The following is a 17,495-nucleotide window of genomic DNA, read 5'->3' on the forward strand; positions in this document are numbered from 1 at the left end:
CTCCCAGGCTGACTGGGAGCTGCTTCTATATGGAAACCTGAACACGGTTCAGCGTAGCCAGACTGCAACGAGAACCTGGGTGTTGATCAGCTCAGCTTGAACGAAAGCAACTGCCGCTCAGAGAATCGCTGTATTGTACTGTGATCCATTAGATTTAGTCGGAGAACCCAAAGAGACAAGCGTGAATAAGAACAGATAGCAAAAGCAGAAAAAAATGCGCTGATTGACGACCACTGATCTCAACTGGACGCAAAAAAGGAAAAAGGAATTTGGCAGTTTACATACATTCGTTTTACGATATAATTGGGGGAAATGTTATCCTTACACTGAATTCTGCAATCCGGACTACTACTATTCGTCACGATCGACATAATAACAGAAAATCAAGTTCATTTTTCGAATTTTTTTTTCTTTTCATAAAATGAAGTCATTGTGAAGAGCACTCTTGCATTTTAAGACATATTGCACACATTCTGAAGAAACGTAACGACACCCTCAAAAAGTGGAACATTTGGCACTTTTTATCGACAATACAGTTAGTTCATTAGTTGAACATAAAACAGCTTTTTTATGTTAAACCTGGTTATACAGTGTGAATTTTTGTTTTTCCTCCGCTTTTAAGTTTTTGCAACACCGGTAGTCTACTTGGCCATTTATTTACGGAGGCTCAAAGAAAAAAAGGAGGTCAACAGGTTTCCCACGAATACTGACTCAAAATACTTTTTTTAACAACAGACGTGGATTTCCTGGAATTCTTCACTGATTCGTTCTTTGGAAATAAAAGACGATTTTGCTAACAAGAAAAAAAGACAAATAAAAAACAAACTCTTGTAAAATTAAGAAGATTTGGATGTTTGCTGGGGACTAACGCGCGCGTGCCTTTGCGTGAGAGTTCCACAGAGCGCCGCTGTCCTCGTGCTGAAGTGCTGAGCAGCGCCTGCCTCGTGCCTCCATAAATGCACAGTCCATTGCGGAGTCTCGAGGCTGGGCGGCAAGATGAGCTCATGGGTTCTGTTGCTCGCGGCGCTTGCGGCATTTGTGCGGTGTGCTTGCACCGAGGTAAGACTATGCCAGTGCTTATTTTACGGGCATTTCCACAATGTTCCAAATGACTTAAGACTGTTTTAGAACACTTTGATTTGGTGCGTGCTTCCCAAGTGCGACCTGTCTAAGTGATTTTCACCTGTTTGATTCGTTCTTTCTCGGCTGAAGCTAAGATTGGACTTCAAGTCTAATATAATTTTTGAATGTGTGTGCTTTGTAGATAGTATTGTAAGCAAAGGCATGTGTGATACTCTGAATGAGTTGACTTTGTGTTAATTGATAGCAATTGGTCTTATTAGCAAGAGTTTAGAAATATGAATCATCTGTCACAAGTGTGTCAGTACCGTGTTTTGTCTGATTACATTGCACAGCACGGTTTCTGACTGCTGTGCAATTGCCTCTGACTCCCCTCTCCCATATTCGTTGATTACTATTGTTGAGTCCTATAATTATGCATAATGGGGAAGAATATAATGGTGGTTTTTCAGGGTAAGCTAAAGTCTGCTGTGGAAAACTACAAACATTCCACTTGTGCCGTAATGGCTTGAATGAGATCTTATGCTTTACCCTAACTGTTTCACACCCGTTGAGCTGACAGGTTGACTGAAGGGGATATACTTTGTGTATCCAGTTGTACCAACGGTGACCCAATTTCACTTTGACAATTATACTGTTGAAAGTATCCACATTGGGGGGGGGGGGGGGTTGTCTGTTGGTGTTTAAGAATGTGACGTTATCCTCAATCAGATTAATAAGCAATGTCCATCTATGATGGTAAGAGAATGTAAGCCCAAAGAAAAGAGGCTAGAGAGGTTACCAGGAAATATAATGTTAACCTCCATGTTAGACTAAGGAAACAAAAGAAGTGGTGTCCTGAACCACAGAATAAAAGCTCCTTTTCCCACGGCCTCCCGGCTCTGCAGTGCGAGCGTTAGCGCGCAGCGCTGCTACTGAAAAGAGTGTCTGGAGACCCGGTCATCAGCAGAGCGCAGCTGAATGAATGAATGAATCATTGCATTTATATAGCACTTTTTCGAACGCTCAAAGTGCTTTACAGTGATGAGTGGGAGCTCACCTCACCCACCACCAATGTGTAGCACCCACCTGGGTGATGCACGGCAGCCATTTTGCGCCAGAACGCTCACCACACATTAGCGAAGGTGGAGAGGGAGAGAACATGTTTTAGCCAATTAAATGAGGGGATGTTTAGGTGGCAGTTGGAGAGAGCCAGATTGGGAATTGGGAAATGGCCTTGCACACATAGCCTGTCTGTACCCAGGGGGACAGTGCCCACCAGAGACTCTCTTTATGTCCTGCGTCTAAAGAACGGGTTCGTTAATAACCTCATTTTGAACTTGATATAATAATGATACTGATAAGCCAGGCACACTGCATCATTCACTGTGCCTCCTTATTAGTGGGCCTCAAAAGAGGCCCCGTCAAAGAGTGTGTCTCAGTCAGAAAGTATGTAAAATAGCGTCCTGGGGCAGTGCATTTTGTAATGATATAACTACAGTGTCTCCCCATCTACTCACACATTTTTGAGCTAGGGGGTTGTTGTAATCTGTCTCTTTGTGTCATATAATTTTTCCATGGTTGCAAGAAGAATCAAAGCAGTACATGAGAGTACTCAGCCTAACAGGTCTGAACTTTATTATGTTTCATGTGGAGCAAAAGGACAGAATTAGCGCCATTTACAAACGACTGCTCATGATGTCACAGCAGTTTTAAGGGTTTGGATGGTGAGAACTGGCTCTTGATGTGATCATGGCATGGTCATGCGCACATAACCAAGGCTAACCAGTGAGAAAGCAGCTATCCAACGCGTGAAAAACTCCTTCGTTATTCCTCGAAAGAGTGACATCGAACCGGAGTGAAATCTTTGTGTTTGTTCTCCGCCCCCTGTCTTCTCCTCCTTCCTGCATGTGGGGAAAACATACAGGGTGAAGTCAGAACAAGCCGTGACAGATAGCTCCGAGCGATGTTTTAAATCAAAAACTGTTCGGTCCTCTCTTTCATTTAGCTATCTATCCATCATCCGCATATCTCTCCATGTGGCGTTTGGAATCTGTGCTTATAGTGCATAGGTCTGTTTGTTTTCCTGTGTGTGTGTGTGTGTGTGTGTGTGTGTGTGTGTAGGCAGTGGTCCAGTCCTGTAATCATGTGTCATTACAGCTCACATTTCTGCCCTTAATACCTGTTCCTGACATTCCACAGCTGCTTCATCTGCCAATAAGGCTCTAACCCCTCCCACAGGCTGGGAGGAGGAAGTGATGTCAGCGCAGTGGAAGTTCAGTTTGCGGAATGAGTGCACAACGCCTGACATCAACTGACCCAGTCCGACTGGCTGACGCACTAATTGTCCGGGAACGCTGATGAATTTGCTGGCTGGCCTCCTGTCTCTGAGTGACCTGGCGGGTGTTCTGACACACTGACTGACTGATTGGTCTGATGCTTCTGAGAAAAAGCGTGCGGAATTCTGGAAGTCATTTAAGTAGAGGCAGATGAAAGGATGGGAGAAGGAACCATGCATTCAGAACAAATTATTGTTTTTTATTTTTTTTAAAGTCCAGTGAAGTTTGAGTTAAAAAAAAAAAAGAAAAGAAAATGCATTTATGCATTTATTCTTACCTTCACTGTGAGGAGAAGGGAACCAGTGTTTAACTGGCTGTGCAGTGATCATTTTCCTCTGTAGTCAGACCAATGCAGACTGAGCGGTGTAAAATACAAACACAGGTGTCCAACGTGACTGACCACCTACCGTACTGCAGACCAGAGCCTGTCTGGGAGACGGAAGTTGAGCATGTGCTGACAGATACTGAAAACAGAGGCAAAACAGCACATTGTGTTCCCTTACATATCTACCCACACACACACACACACACACACACACACACACACGCAGACACACATGCACACACACACAATAATACCCACATCTTTGTACTCACTCACACTGACACACATGCACACACTCATTCAAATCCAGAAATGTATGGAAACACACACACACACACACACACACACACACACATGCATGCATGCACATACACATACACATGCACACACACAATAAAACATGTTTGTACTCTCTCACACACACACGCATGCACACACACAAACATAGTCAAAACCACTTGTTTGTACACACACACATACATTCTCAACACACACACACAGACACACAGAAGTGGCACAAACACTTTACTTTAAAAACAGAAGAAAGCACAGGTATTATGCACAGGTAGCACAGGGTCTTTATGTGACTCCAGTGGACAGATTGACTGATACCTTTGTAGTTGAAGTCCGGATTTATTACTGTGCACTGAGGGAAGCTGATCATAATGACCGACTGATGACAATAACCTGTCAGACAAATCAGACCCGACATTCTCACTCAGTAATTTCACCTCCAAGTGTACGTGTCTGAGTGCATATGCATGCATGCGTGCATGTGTGTGTCTGCGTACGTGCGCATGCGTGGGGTGTGTGTGGGTGTCGGTGTGTGTGCTTGTGTGTTTGTGCCTGGGTTTTTTTAGCCGTTGCTGGGTGGTGATGTCACATTTTTCCTGTTCAGACACACAGACACGTGATACTGAACGCGCGCTGCGAGGGAACGTCCGAACGTTGGAACAAACGTTAAAAACAGTTTCTCTGTAAACGCCGGGAGGGGGGTGATCATGACTAACCCCGGACATCACGGACACACGCCCATTCATGGCGCTTCCTCTTTTCCCCCGTTTTCTTTCTACTTTTCTATCCCCTCTGATCTCATCCTTCTTTCTCAGCTCGCCTGTTTTAGTCCCGTCTCTCCGGCTCAGTCCGCCGTTGTATGACTGCATCCTGCGCTTCGTGATAGCACTTCCTGTTCGCTCTGTGCCTCTCTGTGCCGCCCGTTGTCTTCCTCGCTTTGCTGCGGGACGGCATCTGTCGTAATTCCCCACCTGCCGCACCTTCCTCTCCACCTTCGTTCGCTCCGACGCAGAAATGTCTGTCGTCCGTCTGCTCGGTCAAAGCTGCCCAAGCAGCGACGATGGGCCCTGGCCAGTGTGGGAGCTGCAATAAGAGTCTGTCTGAACAAGTGTTTTAGTCTCGTGGTGAGACTAAAAATCATATTTTTTTGTCCCTGAAGTAGAAAATATTAGTTCTTTCTATGTTACTGTTCGTTTTACAAGAGAGATTTTCTTACCCCATTGGAAAATCTTGAAATGAGTCCACCTGTCTGACCTCATTGGCAATATTTTTGTCTTATTTAGCAAAAAAAGCAGCAATAGAAATAAGCTTTGAAGTGTAAATATAAAGCTAAAATACTTGTTGAGATTGGCTGTTTTTTTTTGTTTTTTTGTTTGCAGTGAGTAATTATGGGAAGAGAGTAGTGTGGTGTAGAGTGGCATAGTGCGAGTGATGAAGTGTGCTGCGCTGGGTGTACTGCAATAGGTAGTGACGAGCAGAGTCAGTTAAAATCCGGGGCTCTCTCTCCCACAGGGGGACCCTCTGCCTCCTGCCCTGGTGGAGCTGGTGAGGAGCAGTCCCATCTCCTCCATTCAGGACCTGCAGCTCCTGCTGGAGCCTGACTCCGTAGGTAAATCTGCATCCCGACACTGCGCTGAGACGCGCGCCGCGCCGCTGCCACGGCAACACCTCCAACACGCACTGAAACGCACTTAAGACGCCCCGCAAAGCGCTAACCTGCGACGCTGAGCTGCTGTTACACGCCGTGCGCGCAGCGTGACGGCCTGCTGTGCCGCGCCCCTGAATTTAACCGTCTGTGAGAAAGCGTCCGTGCGCCGGGCCCGCGCGGCAGGAAGAGGCTTTGATCGGACGTCTCTGAGAGGAAGCCGGGACTGGGAGCCGTTCCCGTGGTTACGTGGGAGAGAGTGGCATGAGGAAGCCTTGGCACAATGCGGGCGGCCTTGAGGGCTCTCGTGTCGGGGGTTTTACGGAGAGGTGCGCGGCAAGGCCACGCCATTGTTCTCCCCCAGGCTTCCACACCCCACCCGCACAAAATGGCCGCCACAGCCACATCCTTGTCTTCACTGTCCCAGAATGTACAGTACCGACATGGACAGAGCGAGGGACTAATAGAGGCTGACTAACAGACAGGGAGTTGTGCGCTACGTAAACTGCGAACACGCGCACGTTCAAACACATACTACAAGCACCAGATTTATTTATTAACGCTCAGACACCTGCTGGGGCTATACTGTACACACAAACACGCTTGCAAGCATACAAGCACACGTGAGCTTGAAATCTGGAGATTTAACGATTGTCTGTTGTGCAGAGTTTCCTATGTTTTCTGGTGTTAACTAGTTAGCAAAAGATTGTATAGCATAGGCGGCGAAGGCTGCCCATTATGTTAGGATTGTCCTGAACCTGCTTGTTCTGCTCAATTAAGCAGAACATCTGTTTAACTGCAGACCCCCCGTTAGCACTCTTGTTTCATACCATATCATCACGTGGTGAAGTTTACTTTGTTTATGATGGAAAATCACAGCGGTTAAATCCCTTCAGTCCCTTCCTGGTTGTATTTAAAATAATCGAATGCAGTCAGGGCCCGTACTTTTAATGAAAAGTTTTAATGAGAAGTGCACAATATTAATTTGGCCACATTAGACTCCATTAAGGAAAAAAATGAATCAGCTGCTAATGGGGGAGTCGCTGGAAAACAATTAAAACAGCTTCCCTCCCCCAGTTTCACTCCCCCTTTCTCGCAGACAGCCACCGCTACAATTACACTCCCATATATCTTCAGTCAGCCATGTTTCTGATGGCTCGCAGACAGAAGGCTAAAAATAGCGTCAATTGTTCAAACAAGTTCCCTTTGTGTTCGGAGCGGTGTTTCAAAGTCAAGTCTCACACTCACTGACCAAAAATGCAGGTTTTTATGGTGCCCATTATTGCTATGTTGATAGCCTCATTTGCTGCAATGTAATATTGATCAGTGTGAAAAGGACCTCTCACAATGCAGTAGTGTATCAGTAATTATATACTGTAATATATCATGGTTAAATACAGTATACATATTACATATACAGTGCATATATTTATGTGTGTTTGTACAGTGAGTGATGTGTGTATGTGCAATGTGTGATGTGTATGTGCAGTGTGTGATGTGTGTATTTACAGTGTGTGATGTGTGTGTGTACAGTGTGTGATGTGTGTGTATACAGTGTGTGATGTGTGTGTGTACAGTGTGTGATGTGTGTATGTATAGTGAGTGACGTGTGTATGTGCAGTGTGTGGTGTGTATATACAGTGTGTGACAGTGTGTGTGTACAGTGTGTAAAGTGTGTGTGTACAGTGTGTAATGTGTGTGTACAGTGTCTGACAGTGTGTAATGTGTGTGTGTACAGTGTGTGATGTGTGTAATGTGTATATACAGTGTGTGTACAGTTTGTACAGTGTGTGACAGTGTGTAATGTGTGTGTGTGTGTACAGTGAGTGATGTGTGTGCATACAGTGTGTGATGTGTGTGTGTACAGTGTGTGATGTGTATGTGCAGTGTGTGATGTGTGTATTTACAGTGTGTGATGTGTGTGTGTGTACAGTGTGTGATGTGTGTATATACAGTGTGTGATGTGTGTATGTGCAGTGTGTGGTGTGTATGTACAGTGTGTGTGTACAGTGTGTAAAGTGTGTGTGTACAGAGTTTCCTATGTTTTCTGGTGTTAACTAGTTAGCAAAAGATTGTATAGCATAGGCGGCGAAGGCTGCCCATTATGTTAGGATTGTCCTGAACCTGCTTGTTCTGCTCAATTAAGCAGAACATCTGTTTAACTGCAGACCCCCCGTTAGCACTCTTGTTTCATACCATATCATCACGTGGTGAAGTTTACTTTGTTTATGATGGAAAATCACAGCGGTTAAATCCCTTCAGTCCCTTCCTGGTTGTATTTAAAATAATCGAATGCAGTCAGGGCCCGTACTTTTAATGAAAAGTTTTAATGAGAAGTGCACAATATTAATTTGGCCACATTAGACTCCATTAAGGAAAAAAATGAATCAGCTGCTAATGGGGGAGTCGCTGGAAAACAATTAAAACAGCTTCCCTCCCCCAGTTTCACTCCCCCTTTCTCGCAGACAGCCACCGCTACAATTACACTCCCATATATCTTCAGTCAGCCATGTTTCTGATGGCTCGCAGACAGAAGGCTAAAAATAGCGTCAATTGTTCAAACAAGTTCCCTTTGTGTTCGGAGCGGTGTTTCAAAGTCAAGTCTCACACTCACTGACCAAAAATGCAGGTTTTTATGGTGCCCATTATTGCTATGTTGATAGCCTCATTTGAAATGAAGTTATCAGATAATAAATTAGCGGTATCTAAATGACCCAACCGCTCCCTTACTTTCCTGTCTTTCTCTCCTCCAGACGAGGACCCAGACAGTCAGACTTCTACGCGTCACCACGCCAACGGCACTTCCAAGCGCCTTCCCAGAAGCCTCGGTGAGCCCTTCTTTTCCCTGCTCACTCACTCTTTCCTTTTATCTTTCTCCCTTTGTTTCTGTTTCTTCTTCCCTCTCTGTCTCGGTAATGCCTGCTGCAATGTAATATTGATCAGTGTGAAAAGGACCTCTCACAATGCAGTAGTGTATCAGTAATTATATACTGTAATATATCATGGTTAAATACAGTATACATATTACATATACAGTGCATATATTTATGTGTGTTTGTACAGTGAGTGATGTGTGTATGTGCAATGTGTGATGTGTATGTGCAGTGTGTGATGTGTGTATTTACAGTGTGTGATGTGTGTGTGTACAGTGTGTGATGTGTGTGTATACAGTGTGTGATGTGTGTGTGTACAGTGTGTGATGTGTGTATGTATAGTGAGTGACGTGTGTATGTGCAGTGTGTGGTGTGTATATACAGTGTGTGACAGTGTGTGTGTACAGTGTGTAAAGTGTGTGTGTACAGTGTGTAATGTGTGTGTACAGTGTCTGACAGTGTGTAATGTGTGTGTGTACAGTGTGTGATGTGTGTAATGTGTATATACAGTGTGTGTACAGTTTGTACAGTGTGTGACAGTGTGTAATGTGTGTGTGTGTGTACAGTGAGTGATGTGTGTGCATACAGTGTGTGATGTGTGTGTGTACAGTGTGTGATGTGTATGTGCAGTGTGTGATGTGTGTATTTACAGTGTGTGATGTGTGTGTGTGTACAGTGTGTGATGTGTGTATATACAGTGTGTGATGTGTGTATGTGCAGTGTGTGGTGTGTATGTACAGTGTGTGTGTACAGTGTGTAAAGTGTGTGTGTACAGTGTGTAATGTGTGTGTGTGCAGTGTGTAATGTGTGTGTGTGTGTGCAGTGTGTAATGTGTGTGTGTGTGCAGTGTGTAGTGTGTGTGTGTGTGTGTGTACAGTGTGTAACGTGTGTGTGACAGTGTGGCGTCTCTCCCCGGTCTCAGTGCCCGAGCAGGCGCAGCAGGCCCTCTGTAAGGTGCGGACGGAGGTGCAGGAGGTCACCCGCGACATGCTGGACCGCCGCAACGCCAACTTCATGCTGTGGCCCCCCTGCGTGGAGGTGCAGCGCTGCTCCGGCTGCTGCAACTCCAGGACCGTGCAGTGCGTCCCCATCGTCACTCGCACCCGCAACCTACAGGTACATACACCTCACCCTGTCTATAGGCCCTGTACATATACCACCACTCACACACCAGCACTGTCTATCGGTACTGTACATATACCACCACTCACACACCAGCACTGTCTATCGGTACTGTACATATACCACCACTCACACACCAGCACTGTCTATGGGTACTGTACATATACCACCACTCACACCCCAGCACTGTCTATGGGTACTGTACATATACCACCACTCACACACCAGCACTGTCTATGGGTACTGTACATATACCACCACTCACACCCCAGCACTGTCTATTGGTACTGTACATATACCACCACTCACACACCAGCACTGTGTATGGGTACTGTACATATACCACCACTCACACACCAGCACTGTCTATCAGTACTGTACATATACCACCACTCACACACCAGCACTGTCTATCGGTACTGTACGTATGCCACCACTCACACACCAGCACTGTCTATCGGTACTGTACATATACCGCCTCTCAACCACCAACACTCCCTATGGGTACTGTATATATACCACCACTCACCCACTAGCACTTCCTATGGGTACTGTACATATACTGCCACTCACTCACCACACTCCCTATGGGTACTGTACATATAACACCAATCACCCACCAACACTCCCTATGGGTACTGTACATATACCATTACTCACACACCTGCACTTCCTATGGGTACTGTACATATACCACCACTGGGGGTACTGCACTTACACCTCCAGCACTCCCTATGGGTACTGTACATATACCACCACTAACACACCAGCACTCCCTATGGTGACTGTACAGTACATACTGTATACCACCACTGTGTGTACTGTACTTACACCACCAGCAATCCCTATGCGCCCTGTGTACATAGCACCACTGTGGGTGCTCAGTGTGTACCTTTACTCACACCGGATACCTGCAAGTACTAACAGCACAGCTCAGTGGACCCGCGCCCGCGAGCATGTGATCTGTATAACATGCCTTACGCTTCCAGTTTGCTCGTCATTCCCATAATTCATTTTTCTTGGGCTGACGCCCTCATTCCGGAACGCTCCCAGCGCATAGCAAGGATATTACATATCACCTATTTTTACCGGCGGATATTTGACACTCAAAATTTTATATTACGTTGACAGTACCAATCAGTCACTTTGCCCGAAGGTATGGCAGCGAGGTCCCTGCTGAATCGAACCTGCAGCTCCTTATGCTGGGCTGCCTAACCCTGTCCAACCCTGGAGAACTACTGTCCTGCCGGTTCTCATTCCAACCCAAACAAAGCACACCTCGTACAACAGCTAGAGATCTCATCGAGCTGCTGATTAGTAGAGTCTAGTGTGACAAAATTAGAGTTGAAACGACAATCTATGGGACAGCAGATCTGCAGGAACAGGGATGGACCGCCCTGTACTTATGTAAGAAGCTGAGCGGTAGTAATAGCAGCTCTCCTTCCTCTCACAGGTGATGAAGATCCAGTACATCAATAAGCAGCCTTCCTACGATAAGGCCGTCATATCCGTCCAGGACCACGTGGAGTGTCGCTGCCAGAGCTCCGCCCCCCCTCCGGCCCCAAGAGCCACGCCCAAAAAACCCCAGCATGCACTGCAGCCCCAGCGGCCGGCCCCCAAAACCCCGCCTCTCAAAACGCCGTCCAAGGAGGAGCTGCACCGCCAGGACGAGCTCAAACAGAACCAGAACCGGAACCTCCGGCCGGACGACAGGGACTCACAGCGCCCCCTGTGGCCGGCCAAGCGCGTGACCGCGCCGCCGCCCACCGCACAGACGAGCCGCTCGTCCGCCACCGCCGCCACCGAGGGGAGGACCCAGGCCGAGCGGGCGCGCAGCGAGCCACGCCCGAGCGCCGCGGAGGAGAAGGAGCCGACGCAGGAAACGCTCGGAGCTCGCCGAGACCCGGGGGAGGGGAAACCGCCCCATCGCAGCGGCGACGGCGGCACGGTGCGGCCCCACGTGGAGCAGCGGCCACACCCGCACCCCCACGGGCAGAGCCCCAACGCCACGGCCCATCACACGGGCCCACAGAGACCCACCGAGGGGGAGAGGGAGGACAGGGCACACGCCCACCACACACAAGCTGGTTCTCCCCCCCAGCTGGGCAGTGAGTCACACAACCATGGCCACAGCCATAGCCATGACCACAATCACAAGGATGACCACAAACACATCCACAATCACAGCCATAGCCATGACCACAATCACAAGGATGACCACAACCACGACCAGAAACACAACCATGACCATAGCCATAGCCATGACCACAATCACAAGGATGACCACAAACACATCCACAATCACAGCCATAGCCATGACTACAATCACAAGGATGACCACAACCACGACCAGAACGGCAACCATGACCACAGCCATAGCCATGACCACAATCACAAGGATAACCACAACCACGACCAGAAACACAACCACAAACACACCCACAATCACAGCCATAGCCATGACCACAATCACAGTCCCAACCACAGTGACAGCCAACACCACAGCCACAACCACAATCACACTCGCAATCACAGCCATGACCACAGCCACAACCACAATCACACTCGCAATCACAGCCATGACCACAGTCACAACCACAATCACACTCGCAATCACAGCCATGACCACAGTCACAACCACAATCACACTCGCAATCACAGCCATGACCACAGCCACAACCACAATCACACTCGCAATCACAGCCATGACCACAGCCACAACCACAATCACACTCGCAATCACAGCCATGACCACAGCCACAACCAAACAGAGACAACAGAGCAAAGGCAACATGTTGTCAAGCCGCACAAAGATAGAGAGCTTCCTGAAATGGAGGAAGGACGATTGCTACAGCCAAGCCTACAGGAGAAACAAGAACTTTTACTGCTTCAAAGAAAAGACCAGTTAAAAGAACAATTAAAACAACAAGAACAATTACAGCGACATCATCATCAACAAGAACATCATTTACATCATCAAGTGCAGGTGCACACAACCACAAAAAAACCAGGTGATTTGAAAATTCAGTATGTCTGTGTGTGTGTATGTCTATGTGTGTTTCCGTGTGTCTGTGTGTGTATGTGTGTGTGTGTGTGTGTGTGTGTGTGTTTGTCTTCCCTGCAGTTTCCTCTCGGTTGATCATATAAACGTATGCGTCCTGTGATTCTTCTTCAGTTCCCCGGACATTGGAAACGCAGAGAGGAAATGGAATGCATTGTCAGAGCCGGCCAATGGGAAGCGGGCGAGCTCTGGCGGTGGCGGTTCGACACAGCGCCTCTCACCCATGTGCTTTTCTCATTTTCCCAGTGACGCCAGCGCCGACGCCAGCGCTGACCACGGAGCGCCCGCCCCCGCCCCCGCCCCCGACACAGCGCCCCCCAAAACGTCGGAACCCGCTTCACAAGAGACAGCGAAAAAACCGGAATAGGATCAGCAAGGCAACCATGAGGGCCAGGCTGATGTAGAGAGAGCAGGCCACAGGTGAGAGGGGGAGAAGGGGGAGGAGTACAGGGAGCCTCTGACACTCACACACGTAACAGCTTTGGTATGAATGACAAGGCCTTCGTGGACAGAATGATGGGCGGAGACACCGCAGGCTGTCAGTCATTCTCAACAAAGTGCCGATTGGTTGGAATCGCTCTTAACATAGTGGAAGATACTGTAGCCATACTCTCTCCTGTGAATTATTAACCATCATATATAAATGAAGCAGCACACTTACGTGAACTAGCAGTTCACTTGTGTACGTTAATTAACCGGATGCATTCCTCTATGTTTCATCCTCTCTCCCACAGGGTGATAGTATGGACCTTTCACCTCGGTGCACATCCAAAAGTGACCCTGAAGTATTAGGACACACAAGAAATTGTCTTCTGGGTGGACAATAGCCTCTCCATTTCTCTGTAATTGTTGTTGTTGATATTTTCAAAATATAAATTATTTTCAATGGTTTACATCTTCAGACTGTAGACAGTATGCTCTGTGACAACAGCAATAACAGCCCCGATAACTGTCTGATCAAGAAACAAGCTCGACTGGGAGGAAAAAAAGTCATTTTAAACTGCTCTTGAAATACTGTCAATCAATGTAAGGTGAATACGTTTGATAAAGGAGTAGCACAGTACTACAGCCCCCATCAGCCACTGTGCTTCTGATCTGCTGGACCCTGAGAAGCTGATTGGACAGAGGGCTTTTGAATGTCCCGTGGGCCTGGGCAGCCTGTGCTGTCCGGCCTTCACTGGAGGGAGAAAAGAGGAGAGGCCGATGAACTCGCCGAGTTTGAGCCACCCAGCTGCCGTCCTGATCTGACCGCCGTGGAGGCCCTGGGCCTTCCGTGGTGCCTGGATATGAAGCTCGCCGTTGTGCCGCAAACAAAGGAGGTCTCTTAACTCCTACACCTCACGAGAACGCTGGCCTTTTGACGCGGGCTTTCGCAAAAAAAAAAAAAAAAAAAAAAAAAAAGACGCGGTTTCCTCAGCCCTCTACGCCCCAACACTGAAACAATCCGTTACTGGACAATATCAGTTCGATGTGGAACATCGAGAGTCATGTGATGTCATGCAGGTCATTTGACCATCCGCACTGATGCCCCTCGTGCGGCTTGTGTCAATCACGAGTGGCAGGACTGAAGTGGGCGGGCCTAGAATGTCTTGGGCTGGATTGGCCGGGAATGGGCGGAACTGGCCTATTCACGGGTCATACACCCTTGTAGGCCGCCAGAGAGTCGAACCTGCTGAAGGGCTAGGGGAGGAGAGTAACCCTGGCCAAAAGCACTGAAAACCAAAGCTCAGGAGTACCAGAGAGTTAGAACCCACACATGTACATAACCACATGCATAATTTGCTCAATAATGTATAGTGATATATATATATATATTTTTTGGTTAATATATTTTCTATTTAATTTAAGCTTGACACTGGAACTTTCAAGGATTGCATTCTAACAGTTGGGGGCGGGGGGAATAAAAGATGAGGGTGATTGCACTGGTCTAATTAGTTGAACACTTGTGCCAAACTTCTGAAGTCGACGCAGTATTAATGCGGCACTGAATGCCACAGTGTACAGTGTGATTGAGGGCAAATTACAGATGTGTATTCACTAGCGGGAAAACATCAGTGTCTGCCTTTGTCAGGGTCATTGACTTCAGCACCTTCCCATTATGTCTTTGGTGAAGAAATGTCACTGAGCTGAATTAAGCTTGAATATGCATTTTAGAAGATTTAACTGCACCTTTTTTTGCTGCTGACTATGCAGTCTTACATGCGTGTCTTACATGAACTTCAATAAAAATAAAAAAAAAAGGAAGTTAGGAAGTTACCAGGCTAAGCAGTCACGATAGCAGGCACTTCTGTAGAATTATTGATATTTCCTGGTTACCACAGAAGTAGGACAGAGCTCAGTGTTTTCCAGATTTACCCATTTTCAAAGGGATCAGAAGTGCCCTCCAAATTCTACACCCTGGATCCAACAGCAAAAGGCAGACTACTAGTGTGCAACACTGTCAGTGATGGGCGTCACCAAGTGACACACTCTACAGCAGAGAGACTAACGTCTGACCCTCGAGGTCATCAGTGCAGCTGGTTTGTACATCACTTTGGATAAAAAGCATCTGCCAAATAAATGTAATGTAATGTAATGTAATGTAATGGTTCTTTCTTCGGCCTGATAGTCCATAGTCCAATGATGTCACTGATTGGCTGGAGATTACACTCACCTGCTGCATCATGTTTAAACCAGTCGCTGATTAGAGGGGAGGAAACACAAACCAGCAGTACTACTGACCTTGAGGTCCAGATTTGAGTGTCCCAGCTCTACAGCATCCAGGACGCTGTGATGATGTATAAGATGACTGTTGGGTGTGGGGGGGGGGTGGATGTGGGGGTGGGGGGGAACCAACAGTTGGAAGCCGTATAATATTCCCGTTGCTGTACAGTTTGCAATTGGGCGGGGACTGGAGCCCTGTCAGTGGGACATACTGTGGGTCCAGTGCGGAAGCTGTCTCCAACCGAGGCTGCGATATTCTGCGGTGCGCTGCTGTAGCCGCGGTGAGGGCACTGGGAACGAGCCGATTTATATTTTTAAACTCAGCGAAAGGTCACATACTACTGAAGCACCGCTGCGGTGCCGCGGCGGTCGCGTGCAGAGAGTTCTCGTGCTCCCTTTTCCCGTCCTTCTTCGGCTTTCTGGTCGGGAATAACGGAGGCGCCGCGGCAGCCAGTTGGAACTAAACCCCACACAGTGTCGATTGTCTGGAACCGCCGCGGCGGTTTGTGTCTTACTGCCGGTTTGGGAGCCCTCTCTAAGCCGTTTGGGCTGAGCGCATCCATGAGGTCAAAACCGTTAGCTAGCCTAGCAATGTATGTAAATGTTACAGAATATTTTCTCACCGTATTTTTTAAGTTATTTGAAAGGTGGTCATTGTATCTCATTGTGTCGACTGTAATTAATTGACGTTTTTTTAATTAATGTTATCGTTTTTATTATAATGAATGCTATTTTTAATGTTATCATAAAGCCAGAATAATATTAATATAAATATGTTGTGTAACATGTCTTTATTAAAATTTACAGTCTCGGTTTTGTAACACTGAAGTCTATTATCCCATTCCCTAAACACACACACACACTACATTATTTACTCTACACTTACACCAAACAAGTGGACCAATAAATACACACAAAAAACTATTTTTATATAAAGTTCTTATTCATGAGGCTGACTCTTTCTATTTGTATTTGTGAGAGATGATAGCAGCACCTACTTCTACAGTGTGCTCCCTTCCCTTACCCCAAAGTTCCAATTCTTTAAGAGTTAATGTACAAAGTCCCAGGGATTTCATTAATATTTAAAAACATAATTAAGCCATTTTTAAAAATGTAGTTAGCCATGTGCAAAAAGAGACAGTGGTAAAAATAGCAGCCTAAAAGACGACATGCCTGAGGTCTTTATCAGGGGATATTAATTATTAATGGAATCGTGTTTTGTAGACCCTCTTCCTTCCTTTTCATGAAGTATTTCCTGTTTTGAGTCTGTGGATGGAGACTGCTGATAGGATGTTTTTAGTCCAAATTATGACCATAGATAGGTTTACTCAGCTAATGTCTGTACATGACCTGTTGTTAGGTTTAACATAGGACATTCTAGCATACACACCAAGGCATTAGCTTATAAAATGTCCGCACGTTGATATGAAAAGTATGAAAATAAACAACTATGTGCCTGCTGATTTATGTGGATGGGAATGTTTGTGTTTGTGTGCATGGATGTGAGTGTGTGTGTGTGTGTGTGTGTGTGTGTCTGCGCGCACGTGTGCGAGTGTGTGTTCTGCTCTAGTTACAGTCTCTGAGCATGGCTATTGTTGCTACTTCACTGTAGGTTCTTGTGTAGCCCATTGCGTACGGCTGTGAAGTCATGGTCGGCTGCAGCAGGACAGGCTGTGCCTTCAGCACACAGCGCGCTCGGGTGGCGAAACGGAAAGAGAGATGGAGAGAGAGATAGAGGGAGGAATAGAAGTGAGGGGCCAAAAACCAACTGATGGAGGGAGGGGTGTGAAGATATTATCATGGAATGATAGAAGTACAGATAGAGAGAGAGAGAGAGAAAGAGAGGGAGAGGAAGAGAAAGAGCAGAGGGTGATACAGGATAAGAATCAACAGAACTGTTTTACCCATGGTGTTTACTGTACTGTATAAATTGCACTCAGATTGCTGGCAGGGTGGCACAGAGGGTTCAGTGCTCATTCAGGCTTGAAAATGGAGCGTCGGTTCCAAGTGAGAGAATGAGGCCTGGGTGAAATGGGATTCTGCCACAGCTGCGGAGCGGGCTGCTTCTGCCCAG

At 46.8% G+C, this 17,495-nt stretch overlaps 1 protein-coding gene across 1 annotated transcript; it reads left to right on the forward strand.

Annotated features, from left to right (window-relative positions):
- Window positions 1-37: 37 nt before the first annotated feature.
- Window positions 38-15,121, forward strand: si:ch211-79m20.1 (LIM domain-containing protein A). Its single transcript, XM_035406501.1, has 7 exons — window positions 38-1,059; window positions 5,530-5,626; window positions 8,416-8,490; window positions 9,458-9,651; window positions 11,111-12,668; window positions 12,965-13,138; window positions 13,453-15,121. The coding sequence occupies exons 1-6, from the start codon at window positions 997-999 to the stop codon at window positions 13,120-13,122; spliced, it is 2,145 nt and encodes a 714-aa protein (XP_035262392.1). The 5' UTR covers window positions 38-996; the 3' UTR covers window positions 13,123-13,138; window positions 13,453-15,121.
- Window positions 15,122-17,495: the final 2,374 nt, after the last annotated feature.

This window comes from Anguilla anguilla, chromosome 2, assembly GCF_013347855.1.
Source record: "Anguilla anguilla isolate fAngAng1 chromosome 2, fAngAng1.pri, whole genome shotgun sequence".
Taxonomy (NCBI): Eukaryota; Metazoa; Chordata; class Actinopteri; order Anguilliformes; family Anguillidae; genus Anguilla; species Anguilla anguilla.

Excerpts from the sequence above, each read along its gene's own strand:
- si:ch211-79m20.1 (XM_035406501.1), top strand. The coding sequence starts at position 997 with ATGAGCTCATGGGTTCTGTTGCTCGCGGCGCTTGCGGCATTTGTGCGG. Across the intron at positions 1,060-5,529 it reads TGCGGTGTGCTTGCACCGAG|GGGGACCCTCTGCCTCCTGC; the intron begins GTAAGACTATGC and ends TCTCTCCCACAG. Across the intron at positions 8,491-9,457 it reads GCGCCTTCCCAGAAGCCTCG|TGCCCGAGCAGGCGCAGCAG; the intron begins GTGAGCCCTTCT and ends CCCCGGTCTCAG.